Genomic DNA, 16956 nt, shown 5'->3' with positions numbered 1-16956 from the left:
TAAATAATAAATAATCTGATGAAATTCGATCCAAGGACCTTTGAGCCCTAATCCTGTGCTGTAGCCGTTAGGCTATCGAGGAATATTGGGTTCCCAGATTATGGATGTGCCATGACTGTGACATCATTGAGGCAGTTCAGGAATCCATGTTTAACCCTCCTCTTGAGGGTCAAAAGGTTATCAGACACCGACTCTTCGCACGTCAGTGGAAAGCACATTTCATGGTCCTTTCAATAAAGTGATAAAAATGGTAGGTCAGCGCTGAAACAAAAATGTTTTCCACTCTGCCCGTTAGCCCATGTCCTCAGAAAAAGTCTGATATCTGACCTTTCCCCCACTGCCCTTTGACATGTGATCTCCAATTTCGAGTGACGGCTTTTCCTACCATGATGCTATACACCGACTATCACGAGCCTAGGTCGAACCGTTTAGATTTGTGCCGCATTCTGCATTTCCTCCCTATACCTTAAGTTAAGGAGGGAATGTTCCCCCTTCTTTTACACCTCTTGACCTTTGACCCCCAGCTTCGACATCCCAACTCGTTTTCGAATTACCCCCTACGTCCCGACTTCGAATCCGTACGTCGAGCCGTTTAGATTTGTGCCCAACTGTTGACGGACGTACGGACGGACGGACGCACGCACGGACGGACGCACGCTCATGCGATTCTACAAGCTGCATCTGACTATGTCAGATGAGCTAAAAATCAACACCAACCGACCAAAGGCGTAGGTGTAAGTGCGAAAGATATTGGGAGTGAGATCCGTATAAAATTGTTCAAAGACTTGCATTCCTATGACCGCAGGCGTGCCGCGGGTGATTGCAAAATTATGTGTAACCACGGCACATACCGTTAGTTATTTTCCCATTTGACGTTGCAAATAGGAAATGGGTTTCTGACTATTTCCTATTTTTAATATAAAAATAGAAAATAGGAAATGGGTTTCTGATCCGTTTCCAATTCTAAATAGAAAATGGGAAAAGGAAAAGGAAAGGAGGTACGTGCGTGTATCTCCGTGTACCCGCGTGTACGTGCACACACGCGGGTGCACGCACGTGCAGGTGGGTACACGCAGGTACACGCACGTGCACGCGGGTACACGCAGATACACGCACGTACACGCGGATACACGCACGTACCCCCTTCCTTTTCCTTTTCCCATTTTAATATTTAGACTTTTAAAATATGAAACGGATCAGAAACCCATACCCTATTTCCTATTTAGACTTTTAAAATAGGAAACGGATCAGAAACCCATTTCCTATTTAGACTTAGAAAACAAACTAATGGTATGTACCGTGATTAAATCTGCACTGTGGGCGTTCGGCACAGGCGCGGGGGGAGGGGTGGCCTGCCACAGAAAATGATTGACAGTTTACCGGAGGAGGGGGAATAGGGGGAGAGGGGCAATCGTTTACACACGCGTGCACGTACACAGAAAACAGCAGAGCCACGTGGTCATACCATAGAACCGGGAGTGAATAATAGAGATTCTATATAATATATATTATAATTATATATATATATATTATATTATAATAGAGGCGAGCTCAGTCGAGCTGTGCCCCGTAGAGGCTGTCCAGGCCTCTTCTTCACACATGTCCTTATATTATAATAGATATATTATAATAGGAGTCTATTATTCACTCCTGATAGAATCTAAGCATACGTAGCTTATGTCACACACGCCCCCATGACAGCTAACTAATTACTCTAACCTCAATGTATCATTGCAGTGCTGAAGTCAAGTCTGCCACACGGCGCACATTTACTAACCATGACACCACGACACAAGAGCACGGATGCAAAAAAGAACAAGGTCGTTTTAATTTATTATACTTATTTATAGCACAACATATCAATATAGTATACATACGATAGTTAATATATTACATGCACTTTAGGAAAATAAAACAATATTTTTGCATAACTCCTGCGTCGTTTGATGAGAAGAGTGAGGCAATAAAGCCATGAGTTGGGAAGAAGCAGAAAAGCGTATGTTCACGAAAAATACGTCTGCAGACACCGACTACACCAGAGTGAAATAATTTGCAAACATAGTATAACAAACGAACAATCCGCATCATATATATATATATGTATATATATATATATATGTATATATATATATATACGCTAATGCGTGGGTCCCTCTGTAACTTTGCTCTCGGAAATGACTTAGAAACAAAAGGCAAAACAACATAGTTCTGCATTTGCATAGCTATTCTGTAGATCTACGTAACTTGTAATACCGTAGTTTCTGTTAAAAAAATGCCTATTCAGTGTGTTCACATAATAAGGGGACATGCCTGCTTTCGAGGTGAGCCATATCAGCGGGGCAGATAACAACATTTCGTTTTCAAAGTCATTTTTACATAAACCCGCCTACTGGCAAGCTTTCAATCACGAGTTGATGTCACAGACAAATTTTAGCTGTTCCATAATTAAAAATAAAAACCTGCTTAAGACACGCTATATTATATATATATATATATATATACTATGACACTACAATGAAGATAGAGCCTTACTACAATCGCCTGAATCATGTCTGCAGTGTATACAATCACAACCCTGTGGAATCGGACGTTTGTTACCCACACGTTGATGGTCACCACACTTAATCATGCGCTGTTACTTGTATTGTCTAGTTTCGTTGGTGCAGTGCACCTCACAAATAGAGAATGCTGCAAAAGCAAACTAGATTCAAGATAGCACAGCAGATTGCTGTATCATGGTAATTCATGCCATCGCTACCTAGTATGCAAGAGCTTATGATATACCAGAAGATCCCGCCCCAGATGATGTGTTCATTTAAGCTTCCTGTTATTACGCTCACAAATCCATAACTAAACTTTTCGAGGCACATATTCCACTCCATGAAATAGCAAAGACGAATAGGACAAGCACACTGCTGTTAAACGTTAGCGCACTGATCAGTATCGCTGCCCATAATTCTGCTGTTGCTGTTGTTGCTGCTGCTGATTTGCACTGGAGTACTGCATGTTTTGGTGATTTCCCTGCATTTGCATGTGAGACTAAAAGACAAAAATAAAAAGCTCCTTAAATATGCACAGACCACTGCTAAACCATGCTTTTGAAGAATATACCTATGCTACCATAAAGATGACTGGGTGTAAATGAATCAATTTGAGCACCATCACTAATCTATAACAATATCTAATATGTACTCATACGTTGGCAAAGCATCTATAATAAGTACAAAGCAATGATTATCTCATTAGAACGCCATAAGCTACACAAATACAGGTCTGGTTCAATTTTATACACTAGACTGTCGAACGGAGCAAAATGTTCAATGATGGACGTTTTGGGAATCACTAAAGGGGGAAGTCTTCTGTGAATTATTTACCATTACATTACTTCATGTCTGTAAAAAGCCCATTTCTCAATTTTTGGTTGTAATATTTGGCACTAGAGTGTACTAATTTGCATTATACATATAGTCATGATAAGAAGGACATGTTTGTGTGTGAAATGGGTGCAAACGTACTAAATGTGTGTATCGTATTGCTGGCAAAAGTTTGCAGTGAATTTTGGACTTTGAATCTGTTGTGGTTTGGCATGAATATATTCCATTTTATGTATGCTTTAAAACTTTCTAAGTGTTTTGATAATTTTTCTGACATGCCTATTCAGGCCTGCTGCCTATGGACGTCCTCAACTTTTGCAAAACACCTTGAGGAGGCGTACAACAGTAAGCCTCCGCAAATTGTTCACTGTTGCACTATTTCGTCACTAGAAAAAGCATTTTTTTTTTTTTTCCCGCTGAAATTCGGCAGTAGAGTGCAATAATTTGCAGTATGCACGCAAGTTAGATGCCTCGTGGACGTCTAGAAATCATTAGAAGTAAAATTGGTCTTGTCGTGTAGTTGTGACATTCCGTCAGGTGGAGCAGCCACAGCGACCAGTTGGTCATTTTTGTGTTTGAAATGTGTTCAGACTACTTTGCAGAAATTTGCATCATAGAGCTGGCAAAAGTTTCGAGCGGAGCATAGAGCATGAATCTGTAGTTATTTGACATAATTAAAGTGTATGTTGTGTATGCGAAGTAACAGTGTGAGTATTTTTAATTAATTTGTGTTCGATGCTTATTCAGGCCGGCCGCCTATGGACGCCATCTACTGTTGTTCACCACCTTGAGGGAAAGCAAATCTCGAACATCAGTATCAATGACATCTGTTGTCACTTCTATAAAATTCTGAAACACCTAATTTCTGAAGCCAATGCTATATTGGCATTTACACAACATACATATATATGTTCATGGTTTTGACACGCACCAACTTTTCTGAAAATTCTGAACATTTTCCAAAAATCAATCTGTCTTCATTAAAAGTTCACTTTGGCTCATTATCAGTAGGTATCTTACCGGATAATCACTGGACATGGTGGAGGTTGTGTTTGGTGGCACCACTCGCACTCGCTTTGCAGGGGGCGCATGAGCGCTCGACTGATCCTGTACCTTAAGAACAGCAACAACCGAGAGTGAGAAAGAATGCATGTGAACCTTTTCTTCTTAAAGCATAGCAAACATTCTCTCTCTCTCTCTCTATCTCTCACACACACTCTCTCTCTCCCTCTCTCTCTATCACTGCCTTGTGCATTTTCACACATTCCACTCAACAGTGAACAGAGCTTCCCTTTCCTCAACCTTAAAACTATGCAGTTTATAATGCCCCTTACTTTTCCGGTATCGGACTTATCCTCGTTGTCATCGTCGGTAAGAAATTCTCGCTTTGGATATGGTATGGGACATCCGGCAAAGACATCTCCTGTCCGGTGTGGCTCCTCCAGGAAGTAAGGGTCATGCATTGCCATCTCAGACGTTATTCGCTTTGCTGGGTCCATAGTAAGTAATTTTGACAGCTGGAAAACGTGTGAGACTTTGCTAATGTAACATCCGCACGGTAATCATGGTGTGAAATCAGGAAGGCAGGGAATGTATGTTTTATTGAAGTGAGTAAAACAAAACCTGCATCTAACCTGCTTATAGAAACAGGCAGAACACATTATTAATAATTTTTACATATTATCATCAAAGCAGAATTGACAGATTTATTACCAAATGAAAAATGTCTGAAATGTCAGGGAAAGCTGTTCTACATGCTAGCACAGCAGTCAGACTATAATTATAACTCATTTGCTGGCTTCCTCATTCTCTTTTTCTCTTCTCTCTCTCAAACTTTCCCCACTCTCTCTTTCTCTCTCTCAAGTGTTTATTATTCACATTCAGTAACAGAGCACATGGAAATAATCTACAATGATTAATGTGCTTTGGCAAGCCATTCTATCACTATCTTTAACAATATAAATCCATGGATGGTTAGGTCCTTGTGAATAGTCATCACTATATTAAGTTTCCATGATTTTGTCTTTTCTAATTATGTGAGCTCTTACCAATTTGAAGGCACTGCTGTTAGATAGTATTTTGTGCTTCTCCATGTACTTGGTCAAACTGCAAGTGCTGTAACTGCAATAGGTTTGTACAATAATTAATTTTTCGGCTATTGATATGCATATATAAAAATAGTAACAGCATGCTCACTCATTTAAGTTGGCTATATATGACGTGAACAAGCTTAATCAGAAAACATGTAAATGCAACTTGAACTCATACCTAGATCGCTTAAAGTCTTTCACTAGAGTGCTGTATTCTGGCATTTTCTTGATATCTTCCCAGTCCTTTTCTGTGAATTTTTTTGTTTTTTTAATTAAATGCAATTAAAATCATAACTATTGAAACAACATGGTAGAAATTAATTTTAGTCACCGATGTATATCAATTGGTTTAGCTTTTATCACATTAAAATGCTGCATGACACAAGACAGCAAACTATTAAATAGAGATGTAAGTTTAATAAGCACCACACCATCGAAAAATGCTTGTGGTGTTAGCTAGGATTGTTTCATAAAATGTCAAAACATTTGTGTTTGGTACTTTCTTACAATCTAATGAAACCTTGATGTGCATTCCTACAATGTAATTCTACCCAGCCTTATGCAATATGCACCTTTATCTGCACTTGCTCATTTTTTACGTGGCAAAATATAATTGTGGAATTTTTGTTTGTGAAGGGTGAACTCCTAAATCAGAAATGCTATACTTCAGACTGAAACCTACCCTGGGGAAAACCCATTACATTGAATATCCTGTCTAACTGGTCATGATGATATGGATTACTTGTCTTGATATCCTCCTGCCTGCAGTGGAATATTGGTTCAGATGTGAGCAACTCAGCAAAAATGCAACCAACTGCCCATATATCTGCACAAAATAATCCACAAATTAGGAAGGCTTTTAGAAAATAATCCCGTAGCAGTTAGCAATAGGATCAGTTTATCAGTATGCTACTTTTTTCATATAAACAAATTTTGTTTAGCTTTTTGATCTGCTATATATTTACAAAGGGCTTTTGTACCACGAAGTACGGAAATGACATGTAAAGGTGGTTGAATGATGTGTAAATGTGGGTGAATGACATGCAAAAGTGATTAATAACAGTTGAGAGTGGACGAATAACATGTGCATGTAGGTTAATGACATGTGAAGGTGGGTGAATAGCACATGAAGGTGAATGAATAAGAGTTCAAACTGGGTGAATGACATGTGAAGGTTGATGAATAAATTGTTAAGAGGGGTTACTTTTTCTAAGCTAATCAAACAATCACTTGATAGATTTGAACAATACTTAAATTAATCATTTACCCATTTATATAGGGGGATATGAATCAATGTTCTCACCATTTATATATGAACCACATAAATAACCTATTTATATGTACAGGTAAATAATTCCTACGCTTATACTCACCAATGGCTTTGGTATAATGTCTTGCTCCCAGGAGCAGCTCAGGAGCACGATACCAGAATGTCACGACAACTGGATCAAGGTCAGCTAATGGTTTTAGTGGATTATTGAACAATCGTGCGAATCCCATGTCAGCTAAAATAAGAAGGAGTATGCCTGTACTGCAGCAGTACGCATTTTTAAATGGTAAAGAATGAACATTTATGTTTATGACATGAGTCGACAGGACTTTTTTGATACCACTATAGTGATTATTGTTCTCAAGAGTAGCAGTTGACTTTCACACCGATGTTTTTTTTACAAGATATATAACATTGCTCTCAGAAGGATGCACACAAAACAGCATTTAAAATAAAAAACTATCTATGAAAAAAATCTCTGCTGTTCTAATGTTCTAAACTTGTTATTGCACATAGCATTCAATTCATATAAATAAAATGCATGCCAAAAATTTAATTATATGAATCATTTTTACACACATTTTATACTAACTTTGGTTTTATTAAAACTTTATTGAAATATAGTTTTAATAACATAAATGCTAGCAGAGATTATGTGTAGTGTTATCGAAATCATTTCAATCACTAAATCATGTGCACAAATTCAAGACTAGGCAAGCATGAAAACGTTATGCCACAGTTATTACCACACTTTAATATTGTTCATCGTGTGAAATTGTGAATCAACACAGCTATGTGCTTACCTATTTTCACTCTGCCTCTTTCTGCACCTTCTCCCATTACTAGAATGTTTGCAGGTTTCTGAAATGTTGTATATAATTATGACTGGTAATAATTCACAATATTCTACCACTGTGAAACAAATGTGCAAGTGATAACAATTTAGCAACTGATTGTTATATTTATTAGTACCTTTTAACAGCAACTTATCTGTGAGATTTTAACTTAATAATAAAAAATCAATTCAAACTTTACCTTGAAACCTTGGTTGATGATTTGTAATTTATTATGCTATGGATTATGCTATGTGGTGGTGTTTTACAATATCCAGTACAGGACTGATAGCAGCAGTAAAAAATTTAAGACAGTAATTCTCTAGTTGGAGGAATACTTGCTTATATATCCCAATACTATCAAAAAGACGTTTGTTGTCATTTTATAATACTTACCAAATCTCTATGCAAAACCCAATTAGAATGTAGGTAGTGTATTCCATCAAGTATCTGGTACAGTAGAGATTTTACCATTGCCTTTGGAGCCATCACAGTTTTCTTATTTGCCTTGGATGCTCGATGAAACTTTATTATATGCTAAAATGCAAAGGTTATCTCAGAAGTGTCTCATATTAGGCAGTAACACACCAATTTTAATGTGGTTGATAAAAATTACCAGGGTTCCCACAGATCACCTGGAGTGAAATTTAATGACTTTTCCATGACTTTTCATGACTAAAATTTCCAAATTTAATGACTAATTTGAGAAGAATTTGCATATAATAACGAATCATACATCATGCAGTGCATCGATTTCGAAAAAATGTTAATAAACTTTATTTAACATAATGCATGACCCTGAAATCAATAGCTTTTGTATAACATTTGAGATTACAGCACTGGGGACTGTGCTTCCTCCCCTCTGTTGGGCTAGTTATAATGATAATGATTTCAAATATTACAAAAACTTGACAGAAGAAAATGCTCCAGGAAAATCTCACATTTAATGACTTTTAATGACTTTCCCCATTTTCCATGACTTTTCAAGGCCTGGAAAACCAAAATCCATTTTCCATGACTTTTAATGACTTTTAATGACCGTGGGAACCCTGATTACCACAGATACAAGTTATATTATAAAAAAGGTTACCCGTTCTTTTAAATCTTTTATAAAATACGTGTATTATGTTCTACGTGTTAAAATGATAGGATAGTGCAGAATAGACACATCATACTTGCCAATGCGTTACTAGAGCCGATAATTGCACCATAACGATCACAATATGCTAAACATAATCCTATACATCTGCACAAGTCAACGAGGCAGTTTGAGCTGCGCATAATAACATTTACGACCATACTAAATTAATCTATGGTTGGGACTTTGCAACCAGTAACATTGTACTCTCTACTCTATACACAAAAAATAGCAATCATGAGAGGCATAAATTACTTCTTATTGCCATACCTGAGTGAAAAGTGATCATGCCTTAAAATATATAATATATACTTACCATACTTAAAGTTAAACTGACTAGGTCACGTGACGGTTATAGATGTAACCTTACTTTTGGAATTTTCTTACATCAAAAGTTAGTACTAACGTTACTCTAACTGTGACCAACTTATACACACTCACCCACAAATCGTGTTCCGAAAAGTCGAACAGTAACCACACCTTGCGGTCACTGTGGGACAGAAACACTCGCTGCAGGCAGATTACATTTGGGTGTTTCAGCTCACGTAGCAGCTGAAATATTTAGTCATGGGATCAATGCAACACATACGCAATACAGTAAAACTCCCATAAGTCGTCATCGTCTAACTCGTCAATTTGCATAAATCGTCATGGAAGTCAATGTCCCGCCGGAATAGCCCCGCCTAAGTCGTCATTTATAAGCCGTCATTATGTGCAAGTCGTCGCCCTCAGACAGGTCTCATATGTAATACAAACAACAGTAATTTTCCATCTGTAAGTTGACATCAGAACAGAGCCATATATATTCTAGTAGGTCTCAGGGGAGAGATAGTGAATATAGAAATACAGACGTCCCAAGTCTCCCGGTCTCACCGGGATCCTCCCGGTATGACACGCTGCTCCCGGTGCCCCGGAATGAGTCCAGAAGCTCCCGGTCGTAACATTATTCAGCCATATGAAAATTTACATCAGTAAATTACTAAATTTGCCGTTGTTGTTGATGTACTTTGATTCCAGCAAACAATAAAAGACCACAAATGTCAAGCATTAATGTGATGCAATGTGTAATATACTCGTATAATAATAAATAAATGTAAACCCATAAATTAACATGAATTTGCATTTTATTTTACATGTATACTTTATAAAAAATGGTGGTGTGCCGCGACAAACACATATTGATTGCAGCCTGCCACAACTTTTTTCCTGTTTTTGCGCACTGCGAAAAAACGGCAATGGACCATTATCACAAGTGCTCCCTTTCTTGGATTGCTGGCTCCCTTTCTTGGATTTTCCCAACTTGGGACCTCTGGAAATAAGTTCTGGATATAGAAATCAGTTAACCCTAACCCTAATCCTAACCAGGGCTATCCCTAATTCTAAAATAAAACAAAATTAGCCAAAAATAATAAACAATAAAATAAATAAAAGACAAAATTAGCCAAAAATAATAAACAATAAAATAAATAAAAGACAAAATTAGCCAATCAGAGCCGTTTTTGTTAGCGCTTAACAAAAACGTTGAAAAGAGTGATCTCTAGCGGATCACTATCTCTCCCCTGTGCAAAATTTGATACAAGTCGCGTTCACACGGTCATGGTTTGGCTCGAGCCAAATGGGCTAAATTTGGCTCGGGCCAAATTTGGCTCGGGCCGGTTTGAGTCAGAGCGTTCACACGTATGCAAGTGAATACTGTCTGTCAAATTCAAATTCAAATTCAAATAAATTTTATTGCACAAATATCTCACAGATACTTTGGCAGTATGTCGCGAGATGGCGTTGTGTACGATTCAGAGTCTTTACTTACGTTCCGAGTTCAATTATCAATCTTGAAAACATGCATCCTGATCACATTTTTCGAAAGCTGGTGCTAAAATTTGGCTCGGGCCTGGTCCGACATTTTCGATGGGACCAAATTGGCTCGTGCCAAATTGGCACGGCCCGAAAAACAGTCCGTGTGAACTCTCGGCTCGAGCCAAATCTGGCGCGGGTCTAATTAGGCTCGGGCCAAAAACGTCCGTGTGAACGCGCCTATATTCTGCTATATTTTAACTAGTTCGTTCCAGAGCACGGCCTCGCGGAATTACCATATTTTTTTAGCAAGTGTTCCAAGAAAATTTAGCAGATGTGCACCGCAAATATCCTGCAATGTCCAAACGTGTAATCAACAGCGGGTGTTACAGATAGCCAGCGTGTGCCGCGCTTGCCGCTAGTGCGTACGATGTACGTGCGTTATGGCCAGCAGTGGTGTCGATTGGCGTACGGACTCGATTGTTTCATGTCTGCTATGTATGTGGCACGAACTGACGTTGTGTGTGGAGCATGTTTATGACTGCGTAGGGGTGACGGGCGTCTGGAAGGAGAGCCCTACATAGAAGTCGACAAAATCATTTTCGTAAGTCGGCACAAATATGCTGATTCCAAAATTATCGACTTATGGGTCATTCCGTGTCAGTTCACCCAATGGGTTACACCTTACCCTTTCCAAATTGGCTGAAATTTGGTTTATGGGGTAATTTAGGCTGAACCCGTCGGACAAACGGTTTTCGCGCTACGCCACGCCCTTTTTTGGCGATTTTGGCCAAAATGGACACACCCGTCAATTTTCAAATGGTCGTATCTCTGTAACTACTAGGCCAAATTAGTTAATATTGGTGTCTTTGGAAAGCTAATTGCATAGTAGGGGTGAGTATTGGGACCAAAAACCGTATTGCAATATATTGCAATACGACAAAACCGTATTGCAATATTTTCCAATACCGTATTGCGGAAAGTTGTATACCATGCATGATATAGTAACATATTTGATGGTTTAATATCATCATTATATTGTATTATAGTGACATGATTAATTTCTCATGTTTTCTTGAGAAACAGAAGCACGGCAATGGTTTTCCGCTGACAGTGGCAGCCCTCTGTGCCGTAACAATGTCACCGCTGTACTGAATACCCTCTCGAAGGCACTGCCGTGGCTGGAATACACAATACCCCTGCTGCATATATTGGCTATATACTGGATACAGAAACTGAAACTGAAAAAGTGGGTGCTCGCCTTCAGCTTGTATCGCGCGCGCGCGCGGCACTCAGGTGAGCATAGGCTATTATATAGACTCCCTGGTTGCCGTGCTCTCTGCCTCGCTCACACGTCTGCCCACTCTTGCGCGCAGTAGTACCACAGTACCGCGCAGTGCTCCACGCAAGTGGTCGCTTACCAGTAATACTGTATGCGTCGTGTAGGCATTGTGCTTTCGTAATATATATACACCGCCAGTGCATAATTTTCGAGCCCAATTAACATATAGACATAAAGGCAAATGTCAGTAATTTATTTCTTGTTATCCACCGTATCGTAAAATATCGATATCCGGAAGTTGTATCGCGATATATCGAGTTTTCAATTATATTGCAATATACCGATATACCGGTATATCGTTACACCCCTATTGCATAGGCAATCAAATCTGTCATTATTTGTTATATAGAGCAGTATAAAATTTGATGACCTTTTGCCTTTACTTGACTTGTGGATCACGTAACCTTGAGATGAACTTTATTGAAAATTATACCTCAACTATTTTCTACATAATATACAAAAATTAGAGATAAATATTTTTGTTTGCTTTCCAGCTCTTCTAAAAGTTGCGGCAGAGTAGGTGAAATAACGCCTATTCTATGCAATGCTGGTACATGTAGGCACATATGTATACGCATTCCAATCTATTTCGGATATCAAGTTAATCCCAACATGGCTTTGCTGTACATAACCTGATTGAGAATGACAGGGGGCAATAACATTCTAATGACTATTTCAGTCTAATGAAAAAATCATTATATTACCATGTTCTCAATTATCATAATCATTGATCATCAATGATCCAGTCCGGATGCACACTTGAAATCCTCGCAGCATCGTTTTCTGAGATAAAGTACTTCTGGAAGAGGATGATGTAAGAGATGGGGTGTTGATTGTACACAGAATATCATCTTCTGAACCCAGCATTGATCTGTTTTCCAATGGCATTTGAATTGCCTTGGTAGGTCCATGAGGGTGCATGAATTTGATGTGGTAGTCAGCCAACTCCTCCGAAATTTCGTCACCATGCCAATCCACGGAAAGCCGTCATAAAGATAGCAGACCAAGTTTTGTTCCTTTATTTCTGATGGTTCTGGTTTCTAGTTCTGCATCATTACTGTCTGAAACATGTACTAAATCCGCAGGGCCAGCTTGGTTACTCAACTTGTACACATGTAGCGTAGAGTTGGAGACTGGAATGAATCTGTGGTATTGCAGTGTTCGCTTTAATAGTTTTCACCATGTCAAACCTGGCCTTTAACTCTGAAGCTGATTGAGTTACTCCTCTGGTGTCACATTGGAAAAAACGTGATACCAGGGATATTCTCCACGCAGAAATCCATAATTCCGTCCGCTGTCGAAGTCTGGTCATTATATGGGGCGCTGCAGGATAGCCTTGGTGACTAGTCGTTGACAGTCCCCTCCTATTATCGTCACAGGCCATCTTGCCATGTGATGTTGCAAAGAAGTTCTGAGACAGTAATGATGCAGAACTAGAACCAAAACCATCTGTGCAATCAGAAATAAAGGAACAAAACTGGTCTGCTGTCTTTATGACGGCTTTCCGCTGGATTGGCAAATGGTGGACGAAATTTCGGAGGAGTTTAGTGACTACCACATCAATTTCATGCACCCTCATGGACCATCCAAGCAATTCACATGGCCATTGAAACAGATCATGCTGGGTTACAGAAGATGATATTCTGTGTAGCAATCAACACCCCATCTCTTACATCATCCTCTTCCAGAAAGTACTTTATCTCAGAAAACGATGCTGCGAGGATTTCAAGTGTGCATCCGGACTTGATCATTGATGATCAATGAATTATTGATAACTAGCTGAAACCGCGCTACGGCGCGGCTTAAGTAACTGTGATGCATGTGTTACCATGCAGTGCAGTAGTGTTATGTGTAGAGGTGTTATATGGAGAGTTTAGTTGTTGCACATGTTTGTTTGTTATGGTGAGTGTCAATACAAATACATGTGCAATCATGCTTTACACGTAACACTTTAACCATTTGTTTGGCAAGTACACAGTGAAGATACACACACCCACACAGAAATGTTTTATTGTATGCTATGTACTGGTTGATAATACGGACTCCAAAGTTAGAATATAGATAGATGTGAATGGGTACAACGTAAACGTAATATTACGTGCTTCGCATGTTTCCATCGTGTGGCGGACGGCAGTATAATTGCGTGGTTGTGATCGCTTATTTCTACCATGTTTGCAGCTCTGTGCGGACGACGTAATATTACAGTGCTTGTGATCGGACCGCTGGTGACAGATCGTGGTTCACGACACCCCGTACACTGTACAGCATTGCAGACTTCCAAAAAAAAAATCTGCTTCTGATGAAATTCAACTTGTACATCATAGTCATATGGGACTAATGGCCAAATAGCTACTGAATATTTAACTTCATTATTACATGGTTGTTTCTACTTACATTATGGTGCTTACACAAATCTCAGACACACAGACACAGAACAGAGATAAACAGAACAAAACGAAATTGAAACCTGTTTGAAATAAAACCGAAATACAAACAGATGAAAACAAAACAGCGCGCCCCTATTTTCAGGCAAATGCTTACCTTTTTTGTGTTTTTTTGTCTTTTTTAAGACGAACAAACGGTTTCAAACGAGTATAGTTTAGAACCGCTCCGTGTACTCATCGATCTCTTCTGTAAATTTGCGGCTATTTTGGATCAAAACTGACGGAGCCTTTCATTAACATACATACATACAACATTCGCCAAATTATAGTAAGATTGAGAACATGGTAATATAATGATTTTCATTAGACTGAATAGTCCATTTAGAATGTTATTGTCACCTGTCATTCTCATCAGGTTATGTACAGCAAAGCCAATGTTGGGTGGTTAACTGATATCTTAAAGGCCTCCTTTAGTGATGAAAAATAGTTACATATATCAATTAACATATGTTATGTAGCAACTACTGAGAAATTTACAGGTTGAATGGTTTTCGGGTGTATGAAGAAAAAATATTTTTGATGTTCACAATGTAAAGAATTTGCTGGAACCGCAAAGCGCCCCCTATCTTTTCGCGGTGACGTAGTGTGACGTCAGGCGAGGCACTCGCGCTTGTTTACCCTTGCCAAGCGTGTACAAATGGCAGCCTAATGTGAACACCGATTCAGAGTCGTCTCTAGAATCGTACGATACGGATAAACAGTCAATCAGCATTGATGAAGATGAAATGAAGTAGATATAGACAATGAAGTGGAACATGTTGAAGATAGTGTATCAGCCGTACATGTTTGAGCCATTGGCCAACGATTACCCGGCCATCGTTCATGTGATGATGTCAAGGCAACGTCGAACCAGAAGGAAGACTGCAATTAAGTGTTGCTGAATGGTGAGTTTACTCAGTATTTCATTTGTAATTTGTAGGTACTAGTGCACAAAATGAAATGCTTTGCTTTCGGTACAGGCCAAATAGGGACGGCGGCCGTGTGGCCCGACTCAATATGTCTATACGCACGGCGGTCGTGTGGATAAGATTAAATATGGCTATATGCACGGCGGCCGTATGGCCGACTCAATATCGCTAGATGAGGAAGGGGAGAAGGGAGAAGCTGGTGAGAAGGAGGAAAGGGAGAGGTGGTGGAGAAGGAGGAAGGGAGAAGCTGGTGGAGAAGGAGGAGAGGGAGAAGAGATCGAGTGCGTGAGAGAGGAGGGGAGAAGCTGGTGGAGAACGGAGGGGGAGAAGGGAGAAGGTGGTGGATGGAGGGGGAGAAGCTGGTGGAGAAGGAGGAGGGGAGAAGCTGGTGGAGGAGGAAAGGGAGAAGGAGGGGGAGAAGGGAGCTGGTGGATGACGAGGGGGAGAAGGGAGAAGCTGGTGGAGAAGGAAGAGGGGAGAAGGGTGAGAAGGGAGAAGGTGGTGGAGAAGGAGGCGGGGAGAAAGCGGGTGAGAGTGGGGAGGGGAGAAGGAGAAGGTAGTGGAGGAGGGGGAGAAGGTGAGAAGGGTGGCTGGTGGAGGAGTGGGGATAGTGGTGGAGGAGGGGGAGAAGCTGGTGGAGGAGGAGTTTTTTTTTAGCAACCGAACTTATGCAGACTATGCACTGTACGTAACTTTAGCTCAGACAACTGTATTGCTAATGCAGGGTTAGAATACCCCTAGTATTCACAATGTATAGCCATCCGTCGCACAGCCTGGTCGGGCCTACTGTAACTTGTAAGATTTCTCATTCTACTACTGACTTTATAATTATGTGACTAAATTATAAAGCAAATAGCCAATTAGTGGTAAATGTTTTAGCGTAGTGGAAATTATTGACAGGACTTAGCGTAGAATTTATGCAGTAATATTAGTAATATTATTTTCACGGTGTAAATTGAGCATTTATTCTTGACTCTTGTATTGTAAGAAACTCAGTGTATATACATAATACAGTATGAGTATAATAATTAATATATATGCATGTAGCGTTTAACCCTGAGGTCAGTTGAAACGTAGGTTGGAACCGATTTTATTGTCTGAGTATTAATGTGGTTTATCCGGTAGTAAAGTCTACAATGCATATAATATTATATATATATATATATATATATATATATATATATATATATCATGCTCATAATAATTAATATGACAGTTGGACCATAATACTTTCAAGTTGTATTGTAAGTTATATCTTGGTTATATATTATAAGCTACCAGCGAGGATCTGTTGTGCTCATGCAGTGATGCACGGCTTGTGTGTGCGATGCAACACGGGAAGAACCTAGCCTGACGTCACAGGCCGTTTTCCCACCTGGTGGCCGGTTTGGCAGAATAAATGATTTTCAACATTCATAGACCCAACATCAAGACGTGTTTTCAATATCACAGAGGCAACCAAAAAATATACGAATGCTTTTGTTATTTAGTGTTGATACTATTTCAAATATTGTAAAAATTTGACAGTTTAGAGATATCACTAAAGAAGGCCTTTAATAGATTGGTATGGTATACATATGTGCTACATGTAAGCATTTGCATAGGAATATAGGCTTTATTTCACCTACTATGCCAACTTTGAGAAGAGCTGCGAAAGCAAACAAAAAAAATATTATATCTCTAATTTAGTTTATATATGTAGCAAAAACATGGTTGAGTATATAATTCTTCCAATGAAACAGTTCATGCTCAAGGTTACGTGTGAT

At 39.3% G+C, this 16956-nt stretch overlaps 1 protein-coding gene across 1 annotated transcript; it reads right to left on the bottom strand.

The window, feature by feature from the left end:
- Positions 1-1804: 1804 nt before the first annotated feature.
- LOC106804754 (cyclin-dependent kinase 8-like) lies at positions 1805-9290 on the bottom strand. The gene is made up of 10 exons (XM_014806075.1): positions 9147-9290; positions 7964-8104; positions 7538-7595; positions 6838-6969; positions 6147-6290; positions 5643-5712; positions 5423-5495; positions 4709-4891; positions 4395-4487; positions 1805-3039 (listed from the first exon to the last, which is right to left on the bottom strand). Exons 2-10 carry the CDS (start codon positions 8054-8056, stop codon positions 2938-2940), a joined length of 948 nt encoding a protein of 315 aa, XP_014661561.1. The 5' UTR covers positions 8057-8104; positions 9147-9290; the 3' UTR covers positions 1805-2937.
- Between the last annotated feature and the right edge of the window lie 7666 nt (positions 9291-16956).

This window comes from Priapulus caudatus, unplaced genomic scaffold, assembly GCF_000485595.1.
Source record: "Priapulus caudatus unplaced genomic scaffold, Priapulus_caudatus-5.0.1 Scaffold85, whole genome shotgun sequence".
Taxonomy (NCBI): Eukaryota; Metazoa; Priapulida; class Priapulimorpha; order Priapulimorphida; family Priapulidae; genus Priapulus; species Priapulus caudatus.
This window is presented reverse-complemented; position numbering and strand designations above follow the sequence as displayed.

Coding starts and splice junctions, on each gene's coding strand:
- LOC106804754 (XM_014806075.1), bottom strand. CDS start 8,056: ATGGCTCCAAAGGCAATGGTAAAATCTCTACTGTACCAGATACTTGAT. Junction 7,596..7,963: donor GGGTTTTGCATAGAGATTTG/GTAAGTATTATA, acceptor ACAACATTTCAG/AAACCTGCAAACATTCTAGT. Junction 4,892..5,422: donor ACAGCAGTGCCTTCAAATTG/GTAAGAGCTCAC, acceptor CACGTTTTCCAG/CTGTCAAAATTACTTACTAT.